The 12,903-nt window shown below is 48.5% G+C and overlaps 1 protein-coding gene across 1 annotated transcript in view; it reads left to right on the top strand.

Annotated features, from left to right (window-relative positions):
* The window catches only part of KCNB1 (potassium voltage-gated channel subfamily B member 1), a 97,692-nt gene extending 84,979 nt beyond the window's left edge, over positions 1-12,713 (top strand). Inside the window, exon 3 of the mRNA XM_058287204.2 lies at positions 6,615-12,713. Within this exon, the coding sequence (XP_058143187.1) occupies positions 6,615-8,624 (2,010 nt within the window). The 3' untranslated portion in view covers positions 8,625-12,713. The remainder of the gene's footprint in view (positions 1-6,614) is intronic.
* Positions 12,714-12,903: the final 190 nt, after the last annotated feature.

The raw sequence follows: 12,903 nt of genomic DNA, 5'->3' as shown, positions 1-12,903 counted from the left end.
TCGGCAGGCTGCTCTTTCTTCTCACGCTGGGCGGCTTTCCTCACGGGCGCACTCCTTGCACGTGGGGCTCCCCCACGCAGGGGACACCCTTGCGTGGCACGGCACTCCTTGCACGCATCAGCGCTGCGCATGGCCAGCTCCACACGGGTCAAGGAGCCCCGGGGTTTGAACCGCGGACCTCCCATATGGTAGACGGACGTCCTAACCACTGGGCCAAAGTCCGTTTCCCAATTTTTTTTTTTTTTAAGATTTATTTCTCCCCCTTCTCTCCATTGTCTGCTCTCTGTGTCCATTCACGGTGTGTTCTTCTGTGTCCGCTTGTATTCTCATCAGGAGGCACTGGGGATCTGAGTCTCTTTCTGTTGTGTCATCTTGCTGTGTCAGCTCTCTGTGTGTGCAACACCACTCGTGAGCAGGCTGCGGTTTTGCACAGGGCAGCTCTCCTTGTGCAGGGGCCACTCCTTGTATGGGGGGCACCCTTACACTGGGGCATCCCTGCATGGGCCAGCACTCCTTGTGTGCAGCAGCACTGCGCACGGGCTAGCTCACTACACGAGCCAGGAGGCCCTGGGTATCGAGCCCTGGACGTCCTATATGGTAGGCGGATGCTCTATCTGTTGAGCCACATCTGCTTCCCATCAAATAATAATTTAACAACAATTTGTGTTGACTGCCTGGCATGTGGTAAGTGCCCGGTTACTTTTATCACCATTTTAGAGATAAGGAAACTGAGGACCAGAGAGGGGAAGTCCAAGGCCACACAGCTGGGGCATATAGCACCAGCACTCGAATCCAGGTCAAAAACCACTTTATTTTTTATTTTTTATTTTTTTAAAAAGATTTATTTTATTTATTTAATTCCTCCCCCTACCCCGGTTGTCTGTTCTCTGTGTCTATTTGCTGCGTTTTGTTTCTTTGTCCGCTTCTATTGTCATCAGCCCCACGGGAAAAAAAAAACAGTTTATAAATGTGAGGCTGCAGGGTAAAAACATAATAGCTAAGAGTTCCCAAAACACACACTGAGCTAAGGGCCTTATTAACTCATTGGATTCTTGCTGCACCCTGCGAGGGAGTTTCTATTAGGATCCCATCTTACAGATCAAGAAACTGAGGCACAGCGGGTTTGACTCAACAGCCCCTAGTTCCACAGCCTCACAGGGGGTCCTGACTGACAGAGCTTTAGTAGCTCTGGAAGAGAAAAAATCTTGTGAGTGGGGCCAGAGTGGGTGGGGCAGGGGTGACCCTCACGATGAATGGTGGTATATGTGCAGGGGGGGAAGGACGCCCTGTGCGCTGGGGTCCTCCCACCCCAGCCCTGAGCTACAGGCGCCCCCAGGGCCCACGGGGGCCTCTGCCTCCCCCCACCGTGTCTTCTTTCCACGGCATCCTCAGGCTGAGAGGAAGGCGGGAGCGCCCACCCTCAGGTACAAAGGGGGTGCCTGCCTTAGAATAACAGGCCCCAAGGACTGTACAATAGCTGGGTGCATAATTCATGCGTCTGTCGACAGAACATCAATTATGTGAGCCTTCCCCGGAGTTGTCAAGGGGTTAGAAACTGGAGCAGGTTTCCCCTGCCAGCCTCAGGGGGACCCGGAACCTCCCAGCTCTTAAAGAAACAGGCTTCCGGGAAGCTCCTGCAGCCTCCCTCCCGGCCCGCAGGGACTCAGCGTCCTGAGTCCAGAGGACTCGGCCAAAGGCCCTCGCGGTCGCCCTTGCGAGGGTAGGACTGTGCGCCTCGCCCCCCCCTAATAACCCCACAGGCAGAGACCTCCTCCGCCCACCCAGCAGTCTAGGAGGGCCAGCTTGGCACATCCCAGGGTTTCTCAGCTTCAGAGCTCTTGACATGTGGGGCCTGAGGAGTCTTGGTTGTGGGCGCTGCCCTGGGGGTGATAGAACGTTTAGCAGCACCCCCACCTCTCCCCACTAGATGCTGTGAACACTCCCACCCACCCCCAGTTGTGACAACCAAAAATGTCCTTAGACTCTGGCAAATGTCGCCCAGGGGTCAAAGTCATCCCCCTGTGAGAACCGCTGATATATTCCAACTTTACAAATACGGAAACTGAAGCAGGCCACGTCTCGATGCCCAAGGCCACCAAGCCGGCCCCTGGTGGAGCTGGGATCCCAACCCCCAGAACCCAACTCCAGGCTCACACTCCCAGCTCAACACGGGGGTTCGCAAAGTCTGCTGCACAATGTGTTTATTCCAGTAATCATATATTTCCTTGAATAAATATTTAATACGTATATCCCTAGCATGTGAGATCAGCATTTTTTTAAATATTATTTCTTAGGATAAGGCTAAAATAAAACAAAGAAGGTAAGTTGCTTCCCCCCCACCCACCCCCAATTATCAAGGAAAGGATGGTACAAGTGCATACAGTATCCTGTCAAAGCCAGGCAAAACTAAAGTGATATGTTTAGGGAGGCATACGTTCATATTTAAAACTATAAAAAGCAATGATGAGATAAAAGCCTGCCCTGTGGTTATCTCCGAGACAAGGAAAGACACACGGCCACTGTTACTGCCATCGGTTCTGCTTCTTGACTTGGGTCATGAGCTCACAGTGTTTATTTGATGGTGTTCCATCAATTCTATGTACATCAGGTATATTTGTGTATCTAGCAGAGATTTCATTTTAAAAAGTGATTACACAATGTTAAATAGAAGGGGTGATGGTGGGCATCGTTGTCTTGTTCCTTATATTTTTTAGTGTAACATTTTTTTGCGTGATGTATATATCTTCAAAAAATACAATTTACAAAAATGATGTGGTGGTGGGGGGGAGTGGGTTATATGGGAACCTCTTGTGTTTCTTGTGTGTTTTTTTATGTTTTTTAATGTAACATTCCTTGTGATCTATTAACTTTAATTTTTTAAAAAAATTTTTAATGAAAGGAAAAAAGTGATTACAGAATTTTTCTTTTTCAATGAGTGCGAATCAGGAAACTAAAACTCAAAAGCTTTTTTAAAAGCACAGGATACGCTGGATGTGACCCCAGCCGAAAAATCAAGAAGCCGATAGCAGAACAATGGAGCAGGGCTATCCCCAGAGCTGTTACCGGCCGTGGTATCCTCAGAGCTCGGCCCACAGCCTCCCGGCGTCCACGGCTGGATGACTGACTTCCTTTGCTAGGGCTCCTGTGACAAAGGACCACAGACTGGGTGGCATTCATCTTCTCACTGTTTTGGAGGCTGGAAGACCAAAACCCAGGTGTTGGCAGGCTTGTGCTCTCTCTGAAGCCCGCGGCGACCCGGTGGTGGCTTCCAGGCAGTCCACACCTCAGTTCCGCCTCCGTCCCTCTCCTCCTCCTGTGTCCACATGTCCTCTGCTTAAAGGACTGCGTCAAGTTGGATCCAGGCCCACCCTGGGTCAGTGCGGCCTCACCTTAACTAACAACGTCTTCAGAGGTCCTAGTTACGAATGAGTTCACACCCTCAGGACTGGGGGTGAGGAGCTACACGTGTCTCCACGGGGAACATAATTCAGTCCACAACAAAGGCCAATAAATGTTTGCCAGATTGGAAACTGAATTCTGGCCTTGGCCCTTGCGCTTGAACTTCTGCAACCTTAAGCAAAAGGCCCCAGACACTTGGGGAACGACAGCTGGGTGTTGTGTCCTAGGCTGGGTGTTGGGGGTGCAGAGATAAATCAGAACCCCCCAAAGCTCACACCTTTTGGGCAGACATGGACACACTGGTGAAACAGACAAGTCAACCAACCAATCTGTACTTGGATGTGCTGATAAGTATTCCCACGGTACGGCAACGCGATGAGGGAGCGTGGCGTGGAGTGGCCATCCTGCCCGAGGAAAGCAGGGAAATCTTGGGAGTGGAGGGGCCATGTGGACTGGGTTTTGCTGGATGGATTGGAGTTCTCCAGAAGGACAGAAAGGGCGGGGAAATGGGGAAATGCCTGACATGATTGGGAATTGACAGACAGTAGCAGGTGGCTGGAGAAGCGGGATGTTTCAGAACCAGAGGCAGGCGAGGCCAGAGAGAAGGCTCGGAGTCCAGATGCAGAGGGACTTGACAACCTTGTGTCCTGACTGGGGACTCACTGCAGGGGACAGACACCTCTCAAGCAGCAGTGGGGTTTACTTATAGGATACAGCAGTTTCAGGACAAGGACAGGAAATGAAGAGAAAGACAAGTGTGGGGGCGGGGCGGTCTGGGCTGACTGGCATGACTTCCTGGGTGGTCTGGGCTGAGATGGCTCCCCTGTGACGTGACGATAGCTGGCATTTATTAGACACTCACTATGAGCTGCTGGCCACTGTCCCAAGTACTTTACATGTGTTAACACATTTAATCTTCACAGCAGCCCCTGAGGTAGAAATGGTTATTACTGTCCCATTTTGCAGGTGAGTCAACTGAGGCTTAAAAGGTTAACTAACTTGTTCAAGGTGGCAGAGCTGGGACTTGAAACCAAGATATCCTGACACCAGAGCCCAAGCTCTTAACTGCCGCCCTCTACACCTTCTCTTGGAAAACTTCTGTGCCCTCACTGCTTTGCCCCTCTGCCTTTTCCCTTTGTCCTCCGGCTTCTCTCGAAAGTTCTGCTTTCTCTGATTTTTTTAAAAGGCTTCTCTGTCCCCCCACAACCTGGGGGACACTTGTTTGGGGCTTGGGCTTATTGTAAAGCTGGTTCAAGCCTAGATTGTACTTGACTATTCAATTTAAGGCTCACCATCCCATAACCCACTCACACTCTGGATCCCTGAGCTCAAATCCTCAACAGGGGAAGGCAGTTGTGGCTCAACTGATTGAGCATCCGCCTACCATATGGGAGGTCCAGGGTTCAAACCCAGGGCCTCCTGACCCATGTGGTGAGCTGGCCCACACGCAGTGCTGCTGTGCGCAAGGAGTGCCGTGCCACGCAGGGGTGTCCCCCGCATAGGGGTGTCCCACACGCAAGGAGTGCTCCCTGCAAGGAGAGCCACCCTGCACAAAAAAAGCACAGTCCACCCAGGAGTGGTGCTGCACACACAGAAAGCTGACACAGCAAGATGACGCAACAAAAATGCGACAGTTTCCCGGTGCCACGTGACAAGAACACACAGGGAATGGACACAGAGAGTGGACAACGGGGGGAAGGGGAGAGAAATAAATAAAACAAATCTTTAAAAAAAATAAATCCTCAATAGGGGGCTTGCTGAGCCCAGCAATACAGATTGGCTCAGCCTGGATTTTCTGTCCACGCCTGGGCCAGTCAGCAGCACCCGGGGTCAAATGGTAAGCCTAGCAAACCAAGCCACCCCTTCAGCAGCGGCAGAAGTGGGAAAGGAGATCTCCAGGAAGAGGACAAGGAAGGGGAGGTCAAATAGACATGTTCAGGTGTTTAGGTTGGTCCTGAAGGGTCCTGGAAATGTATTAAGGAGAGATGTGATTGGGTTTGCATTTCTGGGAGTGGGGCCAGGTGGAGCTCAGAGCACGTCATGATACCTGCTTGCCTTTCCGCATTGTCTACGGACTGGTCTAGATTTCTAAAAATTTCAGTAAACATCCACTGAGCCCTTTCTCTGAACCAAGCCCTCTTCTTGAGTCAAGAGAGTCAAAGGTAGATACGCTGTGGTCCTCGGCCTCAGCAAGTTCATGGTCCCGATAAGGAGTTAATAACATGGGATCGGGTCTATGCCCCAACTGCAAAATCTTGTGTATCTGGGCAAGAGGGTCCATAGTATTAATTTGATTTCTAATACAGCCGTCAAGAGCTTATGCTCTGCAAGGTGTTGATGAAGGGGTGGTATACGGGAACTCTGTCATTTATATTGTTTAGGTGTGATGTTCTATAAACCTGCAACTCCTCTAACAAAAAAAAAATTAATAAAAAATATTAAAAATGTATTATTTCATAAATATTCTGAAATTTGTATGTCTGAATATAAAATATATTTTTTTAAAAAGAGAGAGTTCATGCTCTGAGTCAAAATCCTGATCCTGCGACTTCTTAGCTATAGAAGCCTGAGTTTTCTTATCTGTCGCATGGAGATAATAATTCTCAGTGGGGTTGTTGCCTGAGTGGAATAAGGAAATGCATAGAAAGTGCTAAGCACAGTACCTGGCCCACAATGAACCCTCAATAAATGGGAGCCCTCAATAATTTTTATTATCATTAGTATCATCATCGTCAAAGCAATACCCCATTCCAAAATAGTAACAAACCACTGGTCTAGATTAGGAGTCAGCAAACTGTGGCTCACAGGCTGAATCCAGCCCACTGCCTATGTTTTATTGGAACACAGACACAGCCGTTCATTTATGTATTACCTAAGGCTACTTCCACATTACAGTGGCAGAATTAAATAGTTGCAGCAGACACCACATGGCCCGCGAAACCCAGAGTATTTACTATATGGTCTTCTACAGAAAAAGTTTCCCAGCCCCTGGTCTGGATGTTTAACTGTAAATCATCTCAATTCTGTGGGCCTCAGTTTCCACATCTTTACAATAAACGGGCTCCAAGAAATTACCTTTTTAGCTCAAACATTCAGCCATCAAATGACTAGTGAAAATGTGCCTTAAAGTTGAGGAACATTCTGCAGACTCAGGGAATTGTGATGACTCTCTCCTTGGTGGTTGATAACTAAATCCCACTCTCTTCTCCTCACAGATCCTTGCCATAATTTCCATCATGTTCATCGTCCTCTCCACCATCGCCTTGTCACTCAACACGCTCCCTGAGCTGCAGAGCCTTGACGAGTTCGGCCAGTCCACAGATAACCCCCAGCTGGCCCACGTGGAGGCTGTGTGCATCGCATGGTTCACCATGGAGTACCTACTGCGGTTCCTCTCTTCGCCCAAGAAGTGGAAGTTCTTCAAGGGCCCGCTCAACGCCATTGACTTGTTGGCCATCCTGCCCTACTATGTCACCATCTTCCTCACTGAATCCAACAAGAGTGTGCTGCAGTTCCAGAATGTCCGCCGTGTGGTCCAGATCTTTCGCATCATGCGTATTCTCCGCATCCTCAAGCTTGCCCGCCACTCCACCGGCCTCCAGTCCTTGGGCTTCACCCTCCGGCGGAGTTATAATGAGCTGGGCTTGCTCATCCTCTTCCTCGCCATGGGCATCATGATCTTCTCCAGCCTTGTCTTCTTTGCTGAGAAGGATGAGGATGACACCAAGTTCAAAAGCATCCCGGCCTCTTTCTGGTGGGCCACTATCACCATGACGACTGTTGGGTATGGAGACATCTACCCCAAGACTCTCCTGGGGAAAATTGTGGGGGGCCTCTGCTGCATCGCAGGGGTCCTGGTGATTGCACTTCCCATCCCCATCATTGTCAATAACTTCTCTGAGTTCTACAAGGAGCAGAAGAGGCAGGAGAAAGCAATTAAGCGGAGAGAGGCTCTGGAGAGGGCCAAGCGGAATGGCAGCATTGTATCCATGAACATGAAGGATGCTTTTGCTCGGAGCATTGAAATGATGGACATTGTGGTTGAGAAAAATGGGGAGAATATGGGTAAGAAGGACAAAGTGCAAGATAACCACTTGTCTCCCAACAAATGGAAATGGACAAAGAGGACACTGTCTGAAACCAGCTCAAGTAAGTCTTTTGAAACCAAGGAGCAGGGATCGCCTGAGAAGGCCAGATCATCTTCTAGTCCCCAGCATCTGAATGTCCAGCAGTTGGAAGATATGTACAATAAGATGGCCAAGACCCAATCTCAACCCATCCTCAATACCAAGGAGTCAGCAGCACAGAGCAAACCAAAGGAAGAACTTGAAATGGAGAGTATTCCCAGTCCTGTAGCCCCTCTGCCCACTCGTACAGAAGGGGTCATTGACATGCGGAGCATGTCAAGCATTGATAGCTTCATTAGCTGTGCCACAGACTTCCCTGAAGCCACCAGATTCTCCCACAGCCCTTTGGTGTCACTGCCCAGCAAGCCTGGGGGCAGCATAGCCCCAGAGGTGGGCTGGCGGGGAGCTCCGGCTGCCAGTGGTGGTAGGCTTGTGGAGGCCAACCCCACCCCTGATGCTGGCCATCACTCTAGGTTCTTCATTGAGAGCCCCAAGAGTTCTGTTAAGACCAACAATCCCTTGAAGCTCCGAGCACTTAAAGTCAACTTCATGGAGGGCGATCCTAGTCCACTACTCCCTGTTCTGAGCATGTACCATGACCCCCTTAGGAACCGGGGGGGCGCTGCAGCTGCTGTTGCTGGACTGGAGTGTGCCACACTCTTGGACAGGCCTGTGCTCAGCCCAGAGTCCTCCATCTACACCACAGTGAGTGCTAGGACACCCCCCCGGTCACCTGAGAAACACACAGCAATAGCATTCAATTTCGAGGCGGGTGTCCACCAGTACATCGATGCAGATACTGATGATGAGGGGCAGCTGCTCTATAGTGTGGACTCCAGCCCTCCCAAGAGCCTCCATGGGGGTACCAGTCCCAAGTTCAGCATCGGGACAAGATCAGAGAAGAACCACTTTGAAAGCTCCCCCTTACCCACCTCACCTAAATTCTTAAGGCAGAACTGTATTTACTCCACGGAAGCATTGACTGGAAAAGGTCCCAGTGGTCAGGAAAAGTGCAAACTTGAGAACCACATCTCCCCCGATGTCCGTGTGTTACCGGGAGGAGGAGCCCATGGAAGCACACGGGATCAGAGCATCTAAACTAACCTACCATGGAAGAGAGACTTGTGGGCGTGGTCCAAAGAGGACTGCTGTGCAGCTTACCTGCCATAGAGCTTTTCTGCATGAACTCTGAAATGGAAAGGCCCTGCAAAGCCCTAGAAAGAAGAGAGATTTCAGAGAGGACTTCCTAAGACCTTGAGAGCCATGACAGGTCCATCAGAAAGAAGTTGGCCAAGCCATAGAATATGGCGCCTCCATGTAACAACTCTGCTGCCCTCTTTGGGAGATGACATAAGCAGAACTCACAGCCACCACTACCACCATCCTAGACATAACCAAGGCCACCTACTCCCCATCCTTCTTCCATGGCTCTCCATCACAGTCCATGAGAGTAACATCTCTATCCTTTCTGGGTCCAACTAAAGAAGAATGCTAGAACAAGTGGCTGGAGTTGAAAGAGTGGGTTGAACAATTTGGCATTGGATGCTGCCCAGCCACCTCTAGGAATGCTGTCCATCACCTTCTGGATGGATTCCACTGTTAGAAGGCTACAGGGAATGCTTGTGTCATGGCGAAATCTCTGCGTCATAAGCCACGATCCCAGCGCAAATCCCTCACTCACGTCTTCATTGACTTCAGTATTCTGTAGTACCTGAGATTTTATTTTGCGATAGCATCAGGGTGAGTTGCACCACTTGTACTCAATTCTAATTGCCCCCTGGCAATCTGTAAGGGGTTTGGAAGGCTGGCACTCAGTCCGTGGTATGAACTCTGAGCATTGCTTTAAGGTTGTAGGAGGAAAATGCTCTCTGTGCATCGCTAGTGTAGACTCAAAAGATATGCAAGTGTTAAATATGCAAAAGAAATAGCTTATTCAAAAAGACTGTATGTTACTGAAGAACAGCATAAACTTCCTGAATTTTTTTAACCACAAAAATGAAGGAAAAAATAACCACCCTCAATTGAAATGCCCAGTTCAGACTTTTGAATACTTCCTGCTGTGGCAGGGAAAGCACCTAAATAATAGACATTTTGTTTTGTTTTGTTTCCTGTGATATTCAAGCTTAAAAAAAAAAAAGGTAAATAAAAAGCACTTTAAGTTTTTCAAAAATAGGTTCTACCAGGGACAATGTCAACATCTCGCACTTTAAAACAAGCACTATTTTCCCATGGGCCACTTGTTGGGACTGTAGTTGAGTTGTTGCTACATGCCCGTTTCTGGCCACTGTGGGTGGCATTGTGCTGGTACTGCTGTCTGCCATGTCCAAGTCTGTGGGCTCCTTCCCTACCCCTCTGAAGCTTCCCCTTAACCCCATGGGTCAGGAAGGGTTCTTGGCCCTTGGGCAGGACTTCTCAAGGCACATGTACAGGAGACATGCACATCTCAGAACACAGTAGACAGTTGGGCATTGGGTGTCTTACTCTGTTCTCTTTCTTGTCAACCAGCCATTGGAGTGTTTTCAGTGTCACTGTCTGTACAAAAAGCTCAGCTCTCCTTTCTGCAGCCATCAATGCAGCCAGTACAGGCAAAAGCAATAAGTATTTATGTGCGTTGTGAGTGGTTCTGGTGTGTTTCCTTGGTGTTGGTCTTCCTGTCCTAGTCTGATGACCTGGCGTGGCCCTGCCTGAGTCGAGTGCAAAGGAACGGTGGTTGCTGGCCATTCCTCAGCGCAGGGACTTTGCAGTGGGCCACTGGCTAGACGCTGCCATGGTGTTGGCTCATCTGTTGGGCAAGATGATATGTTGTTGGTCTGCTTGTCTTTAGTACAATGGAACAAAGTTGTTCCCTTAACACAACGTTGATGGATGAATGATGTCCCAAGTGCAATGTCACAGTGTAGGCCTGCCGATCCTCAATACAGTGCCAGGTATCTGTCTTCTGTTGGAACAAAGACATAGTGTTGGTTTGCCTGTCCTTAATGCAATGTGTTGTTAATACGATGTGATGCCCCTGTCGGTACCCAAATATCCTGGTGGTGTTCTGCCTGCCCTTGGTACAATGGCAGGAGGCTGGCACACCGGCCACAGGTACAATAACATGGGGTCGTTCCACCACCCTGAAAATGTGTCTTCTCTGCTGCATATGCACCCAGTTTGTACTGCTTCTCAGCATCTCCGGGGTGTGTGAATCCCTTCCAGAGGGTGCTGGCCCTGTTCTTTGCCGTGCTTACAAGGAAAACAAGTCCTTGACTTTTCCAAAGGATCTTCAGAGTACTCCCTCGGCGAGTGCAAAGGGACTTGAGGGCAGGGCGAGTGTTAGGCTGTCCTATGCTAGTTGGCACCCAGGAGCAAGGAGGCAGCAGCTCTTCCCGGGTGCCGAGCTCAGCACACTGTCCTGGCTGGGGGCCTGCCGAGGAGTGACCGCGAGCAGTTCTCTGCCAGCCATCTTTCGTGTCTCTTCTTTGTTCTCATCACCATTTACATCCACCATCAGCACAAATGTGAAAATTCAGGGAAAACAAACAAATGCTTTTTGATAAAAGTAAATAGTTGTGATTTCCGATTCAGATATTTTTAGAGCTGATGCTATCTGTAAAAATTAATAATAATAATAATAATATAGTCTATTTTACATATCAGGAAAATGAACATATTTGATATAGCCATATAGAGCAAGAAGGAATTTACCACCCCTTCTTCAAATCAAGGCGTTTCATATGTAGGTTGAAGCAGACAAGAAGTGTACAGATTGGAACTAATTTCTTTCTTCTTTTCTTTTTTTTTTTCTAATAACCAATTGGTGCAACTCTCCTTGTAACCAAAGGCCCTTTCTGCCTTGTGTGGCCATGTAAGACCTGACCCTTCCTTCCTTGTGTATTTTGCCTGACCTTAAAGTAGCATTTTATTAAGTCACTTTTGAAGGACGAATTCAGAAGTACATTAAGAACCTACCTTTTCAGGCTTACTAGCCAGAGTCCTATAGAGTTCTTATAGAAACAGAATAATTGAAACTCAGCATATACTATGCTTAGAGAGCATTTTGATTTTGTTTTGTTTTTTCACGTGTGTGTATGTGTCGTGGGAATGTAGCTTTTACCCTGTGCCTGATTCAAAATGGAGTATTTTAAGTTTTCACAGCCCCCCCCCAAGCCCACCAAAAAGGAACATACCCAGACTTCTAACACACGTGCATCCAGCCTGGACATATATACGTGTATGTACACGCCCTGGGAAATCTACCCAAGAGTCTCCACTGAGCAGCTAAACTTGACAGCTGAGATGGATCTTGACAGAGAAGAGGAATGCAAATAACAGGAGGCAACTTCTGCTTTAACTTGGTGGTTCGTTTCCCACCCATTCCTGAACCAATGAAAGTAGAAAGGGACAAGTCAACCCAAAGAAACAAACTAGGAGCTAGACGTGAGTGGATGCCTGGTCCCTTCAGCGAATTCAATGAAACTCGTCAAGAACCCAGACGAACTTGAGTTCCAACTTCCACCATCATCAGAAAGGGCTAGGGACCAGGTAGCCATGGGTCCAAATCACACGGAGAGTCTGCAGCCAGAGGAGAGAGCTGGGCAAGCTTTGGAGGAGATGGTTTACTCACCTTTTTCTCTTTGGACAAAGGAAAACAACAGGACTTCGGTGCAGTAGATTTCTCAGTGCCTTCTTTAGGAATTTTATCTTAAGCACATTTAGGGGGAAAAGAAACTGAAAGAAAATTAAGAGGAGAGAATATTTGTTCCCATGAAACTCCCTTCTCCTAAACTACTGGGAATCAAGAAGGAAGGAGTATAAGAAGAGGAAACAGCCAAATCCTGAGAAGGCCATTTCCTTTCAAACCTCCCCACCTTGACCCTGAGAATTGTTGGTGATACAAACTCACACTGACTCCCACCTTCTTCTCCACTGAGTCTTGGTACTGTAGCCTTGTGTCTGCCCTTTCTCCTAGGAAGATCCACATTTCTAAGGAGAAAACAAAACGAGATTCTCGTCTGTAAAACTGTAACGTATTGTTGATATTTGTAACTATTGTATATTTCTGTCTTGCTCCAGTCATGGCTGGAGTGTCTAGTTCATGGACAAGGGGAAATTTAAAATTCACTATTGACAAGGGTCACTAAAGCCGGGTCTCAATCTTTCTCTCCCTCTCTCTCCTAAATAAAGGACAAGTCTCAAAGAAGTGTAACCCCTGGCTTTTCAGCTGCAAGTCCAGTAACTGTGGGTCAATGAGAGCTTGGCAGGAAGCCTCTAGAACAAGCTGCTTGAAAAGGACTCTTCCTGAGGCTGACAACCTGGCAGGGTGAGGAAGGGGGTGTCCTGCCTTCCCCCAGCAGGACAATGGAAGTTTCCTCGCCTATCACTGCTTTCATGTCAT

Source organism: Dasypus novemcinctus, chromosome 24, assembly GCF_030445035.2.
Source record: "Dasypus novemcinctus isolate mDasNov1 chromosome 24, mDasNov1.1.hap2, whole genome shotgun sequence".
Taxonomy (NCBI): domain Eukaryota; kingdom Metazoa; phylum Chordata; class Mammalia; order Cingulata; family Dasypodidae; genus Dasypus; species Dasypus novemcinctus.
The sequence above is the reverse complement of the archived record's forward strand: the minus strand, read 5'-3'. Positions and strand labels throughout refer to the sequence as shown.